Source organism: Salvia splendens, chromosome 2 (genome assembly GCF_004379255.2).
Source record: "Salvia splendens isolate huo1 chromosome 2, SspV2, whole genome shotgun sequence".
Taxonomy (NCBI): domain Eukaryota; kingdom Viridiplantae; phylum Streptophyta; class Magnoliopsida; order Lamiales; family Lamiaceae; genus Salvia; species Salvia splendens.
The window spans coordinates 7,703,237-7,708,910 of record NC_056033.1 but is presented as its reverse complement, the minus strand read 5'-3'; the positions used below and the strand labels follow the sequence as shown (position 1 = coordinate 7,708,910).

The 5,674-nt window shown below is 38.2% G+C and overlaps 1 protein-coding gene across 2 annotated transcripts; it reads right to left on the bottom strand.

The window, feature by feature from the left end:
• Positions 1-309: 309 nt before the first annotated feature.
• Positions 310-5,306, bottom strand: LOC121786534. Of its 2 annotated transcripts, none has more exons than XM_042185177.1 (6): positions 5,027-5,306; positions 4,335-4,921; positions 3,521-4,245; positions 3,341-3,430; positions 1,045-1,836; positions 310-825 (listed from the first exon to the last, which is right to left on the bottom strand). In XM_042185177.1, exons 2-6 carry the CDS (start codon positions 4,420-4,422, stop codon positions 691-693), a joined length of 1,830 nt encoding a protein of 609 aa, XP_042041111.1. In that variant the 5' UTR covers positions 4,423-4,921; positions 5,027-5,306; the 3' UTR covers positions 310-690. The 2 variants fall into 2 exon arrangements, with proteins under 2 accessions (XP_042041111.1, XP_042041118.1); XM_042185184.1 differs by having other exon boundaries at positions 3,521-3,579; positions 3,709-4,245; positions 4,335-5,305.
• Positions 5,307-5,674: the final 368 nt, after the last annotated feature.

The window sequence follows — 5,674 nt, the reverse complement described above, 5'->3', positions numbered from 1 at the left end:
TAGGATGTGCCTTCTTGTTAACGCACACTGGAAAAAAGAGCTGATAATAGACACACTAGACCAAGCGTCCCATATGCATGTACTCGTATTGCTTGACTGTCTGTCATTTTGGATGTGTCCCATGTTTGGATTTTTCATTGATAGAAAACATGAGCTTGTGTTTCTTAACAACGAAGACAAAACAAGAATCATGCATTCTTGACGTTTTCAACGACCTAACCTAAGATTTCATTTCATGCCCACCATTAATGCGCAAGAAAAATGGAAGCGAAGCACTAATACAACCCAAAACTACAACAAACAAACGAATAAATCTGTAACCCATTTTCATTTCCTTTTTCATGGAGTAAAATTAATCAAACATGGGCAACTTCTTTTCCCAACCACTAGAAAGAAAGGAGGAAATATCAAAAAGAAGTCCTACCAACGACTGTCGATGCAAAATGCAAGACTGCATCATCCCCTATATCATCCTTTCTTTCGGATGTAGACCGCTCAACAAGATGCCTTTTCTGCCAATATCAGGTGCCAACTATTTATTATACCATCCCTCAATTCTGCCAATATCCACAGCCAAATATCCTTATCAAGCAAAAACCTTAGCTCTCCTCTAGAACAAAAGCAATCACCAAAAAGTACTCTGCCAACAAAATTGAATCCTCCAGATAACTTCCAGCATGGTCTCGTGAATCAAGATTCAGCTTCAGACTCAGGAGAGCTGGAGTCAGCAACTTCGTCTGAAATGGGATTGGGAAGTTTAGATGCTGTAGGGTACTTGGGCTGCGAGCTTTGACACACCTCCAAGGATGGCTTCTGCTTCATGTACTGCATAGAAAACTAATCATTGTGAGCTGTTCACATGTATGAATGGCAAGGTGTTTCATGGATTGAAGAGAGGGTACGATGATCATTTCAATTTTGTTATATTGAATTCTTTAATTTGGGTTGTGTCAGAGAGTTCAAGGTAGATGAACTGTTCCATAAGAAATCATGTATACTGATACATCATCCAACTAACAACAAATGAAAGCTACGCAAACTCACCTCCTGATAAAAAGAATTTATCTCTTCCTCAGTCAATCCTTCGTCTTCCCCGCTATTTTCCTCCCAGCCAAGTGAACGAAGGAAAGCAGCCTCTTCTGCATCTGGATAAATGTATCCATGACAAGACAAGCTACTGTCTCCGACATGCGGAAGACATCCCCTGGTCTTCTCCGTAATATCATATCTATCACCATTACACACCATCTGGTTGCCATTCTCTAAAACACAAGGAGTGGTAGTAGCAGCATAGCCTTCTTTATAATTTTCTACAGATGTCTTTGCACTGGGAGATAGAGTATCCAAACTTGAATCTGAGTGAACGGCAGGAGCACGGACTGAGGATTTCCTCCTCATGAGATTAAAGAATTCACTTCTGCTTTGTGCCAGAGATTGGGTCGGTTTCTTTTCCATAGAGGATCTTGAACCTAGTGATAGAGCAGCAGACTTGTTTTCAAGTACAGAAACCATGGAATTGCTCGCACTAATTGGTGCAACTGCAGTACATGAACCCGTAGCAACCTGGCCATCTTTAACTACTTTTCCATTGGCATTACCAGTTGCACAACATACATCCTTTTGCCCAACAGGGATACTTTCACAACCTGGTTTAAGAACCAGAAACTTTCCAACATGGGGGTTGTTGGCAGAATCAAACCTGCTTTGTCCAGCACGAGATTGATTAGCAGAATGAGAAGAATGGGGCAGTGAATGAACAGCCTTGGGAGCCACAGTCATATCATTAGTTCTCAGAGCGATTTTTGACTGTTTTAATTTATCTCCAGCACCAGGAACCTGAAAAGGATAGCTGATTTTAACACATAATCTTCATACTACCAGTCAAAAGACAAGACGTCTTGCCATCCAACACATTGTATTTTAGCACACATACAAAGTCAAGAAGTGAAATAATGACCATTGGCATGGGTTGCATTTACTGTGAATTGAGAAAATATGGCAAAACACAAAAATGATTATGATAGTGCATTCGTCACATAGAACAGATTAACTTCTGACCATCATGTGATATAGTTCCATATTCAATCAACCAATAGTTTGAACTAGATGCATATATGAATACAAAAGTATAAATTTGCAAAAACTTTAGAAGATTATGGGATGTTCAGCATCAAATCAATAACATTAATTGGGAAAATACAAAGCATGACCTAATTCAGATGGCCCAGTAACTAATGTTTGTAAATTGTAAGTAAATCCCAGAAACTATATACAGCATGTACGAGGTAAACTCTTTTATTCTGATGGTCTAGGAAAGCTATGGCCATGGGAACCTCCCTTGACAGGGAGAAAATGGAAAAATAGAGGAAAAGTATAATAGCAAATAGCAATGCCGATATAGCCTCATAGGTACATTGCATCTCAACGAACAAATTGCCCAAATTTGATCAAACTAGTCTAAAAGAGTGAGTCTCCACCAATTCATCAGCATATGGTAAAAACCATGTTCACCGATTCCACAGCACACGCTGATATATGTTAATAAACTACGCAGAGAATTCAATGGTTAAATAGAAAGGAATTGGCCTGCTTGTGTTGTACTAGCTACAACAAACTTCTAATAATCAGGCAAGCGGGAGAAAGATGATCATCACAGAAAACCAATGGAGAACTGGATGAGATGAACCAACAAAGACATGGCATAAAACAATCTGAGCAGGGTGGTAACATTTGTTTGTAGCATATAAATATATATCTTAATATGAGTCATACGGGATACGAGAGGATACTACTGCAGTGAGAACTGGTAAGAGTTTTAGCATCTTTTTGTTGTTAATGAATTAGCGCAGAAGAAGAAAAAAAAGGAAATTCAATTGCCACAGTAGGCTTACGCCAATTAACTTTTCAGATACTAATAATGCCATTCAACAACTTTTTTTTAGACCTCTCATGCCACTTTACTTTCTCATATGACAGACGGAAATGTAAGGCTGTATGCTCAAGACAGGAGTACCTACATCAGTTTACCATGGATATAGTCCGCAACAGCAGTTACAGTTGTGCTGAAAACAGACACATGGTAGACATGTAAATTGATAAAGAGGGGAAGAGCCTGATATCCTGTTGTGAAGTTGTCTATGACTAGGATCTGATAAAGCATGCTTTTCTATTGGCTACATATAAAGTAGCACAACATGCTTTTATTTTGAAAACAAAAGAAAAAAGGTAAGGGCATAAAACTAGAAGGCCATAACAGACTCTTCGAAAGTTCAAGGAAAATGAGAATTTTGCATGTTTTTATCTTATTATAGAAAATACAGAGTATAATTACTCATTTTACCAATGGTTTAGGCATTGAAGGTGTCACAGGAATTAATTGCCTCGATTGCTTGATGGCCAACTCCTCAAGTCTCTGACCTTTATCAGGTAGCTGCAATATTTATTGAAGAGACTAGGAGTTAAAATTTGTTCACTAGCAAAAACATAAATCATCCAAATATAAGTAACATTCAATTACTACCTGGGGATTAGCATGACTGCGAGCTGCAGGCTGTGATAGTGCCTCAGCCATATTAAGACCTGCCATAACAGAAACCCCAGAAGATGAATTTGGAAATGTAGAAACATTCTGTTGAGCATGAGAGTGACCTGTGCCATTATTTGCAACAGCAGCAGGCACCTCTGCTAAAGCAGAAGTCCATTTCTCACCACCAAGAAATCCTGAGCTGCCCACGGGTAAACTTTGAACAGCTGAACTCAAACCAGGAGATGAGGCTCTCCTAATTCCAGCTACACCTTGCTTATCTTCAGTCCCAAGTGATGGAAAATCCTTTTCAAACACAGACTTCTGGATTACGTTTAGATTGCTCCCCCGCGAAAGGGCACCATTCTCACTAATAGGCGAGTCCTTTTTATCTACTCTTCGAGGTGAAGGTTCACCAGTCTTTCTTGAAACCAATGATTGAGAACGCCTCAAAGAATTTCTCTCAACTCTACTATTTAAAATGCTCTCCAAAGGGTCATGCTCCCAGATGTCATCAGATATAGACTTCTCCTTCTCTCTGTCACGGTTTCTGTCCCAGTGGCTCCTTGAGAAACTACTATACGGATGCTTCGTAGAGCCATTTATACCTGAGCTACGCCTAGAATTGGATGAAGAACTTCTCTGAAGGTAATGTGAGCTTTCCTTCTCACTGTTGCTCCTAAAAGGCCTACTTCTTGTGGAGTGTACAGAAGAAGAAGCATCTGACAAGAAAATTGGAAAGTAAGAACCAAAACCAGATTATGCAACAAATTATCAATTAAAATATGTGAGAGCACCCAAGTATCGTTACCTGAGAGATGGACTGAGGCTCCACCTCCGGAAAAATTTCTTGTGCATCTCAACCATTCTGGAACTAATGCAGGCTCAGTTCTCTCCATCAGCACCAGACATGATCTAGCTATTCTTAGAAAGAATAAATTCTAATGCCACAACACAGTCCTGATTATCCCCAACAATTCCTTTTGAATGTAAGGTGCTTTAGACCCACGAAAAACGAGAACATTAAAGAAACAACAGTGCCTTTTACAAGGTGTATTAACTCCTGGAAACCAAACTTTCCCCAACCCCCAGGAATACAACCGTCCTACTTAACTGTCCCACAATCCTTAGCAGAATGTAATATTCAATCAACAATGCCTTGGGGAAATTCTTCCTACTCCATTCCTAACAATTTTCCCTCTCAGCCCACTTAACAACCCCTCATTTCTCTGTAATATTCAACTCCAAAATACCCAATTAAATCCCCAATATACAATCTTCTCTCGCTTCAAATGTCACAAAACCATTAACTGACAGCGCAACAGAATATGGTATGCACCGGACCGGAGAAGACAATACCTGAATTTTAAAAATTCCCCCAAAAAAACTGTATTCTGCCTATAGATAATTATACTCAGAATCAGACTTCCCAGAACATAAAAACTAATCCATTCGCACAAATATCCGAATATGAAATATCAAGAGACAGAGGAGTAACCCTACCTCATCAAAAATCCCCCAAACAGGGATCGTACAAAACCCTATCCCCTCCAACAATCGGCACACTGCGAGCAGTAAAACTTCACCACAAAACAGTTTATAGCGTCGTTTCTTTTGCTCTGAAAAAGCGTCAAATTTTTGGCACGAAGAAAACGGAAAGATTGTGAATTCACAGTTGTTCAGCGTGTTTGCAGTTTACGGTTTGCAAGCAGGAAAAATGCAGGTGGCGAAATTAACATAATATTTCATCGACGATGGATTTAAATATGAATGTAGAGAGCCTAATCTTAGGTTAGGCATAAATTTGTGGCATAATTGTGACTTCAATTTGATTTTTATTTTTCCTTTTTTTAGGAAAAAAAATTAAGGTGTAAAATACAAATGATTTTATCCGTACAATGGTACAATCTGATAGTTCTATTTCAATTTATTTTTTTTATTTTTCATTTTCTTCTAACTTTTTTATTTTTAGGCTTACATTTGTACTCTATATGCCTTTCGATTATCATAACTCACTCATTGTCATAAAGTCATATAATTATCCATTTAGAATTAAGTTATAAATTATTTTAATTAAAAAAAATATCTATAATTAATTATCATATAATATTAAATTATAGGATTCAATCTCATAAACCAAACATAATAAAT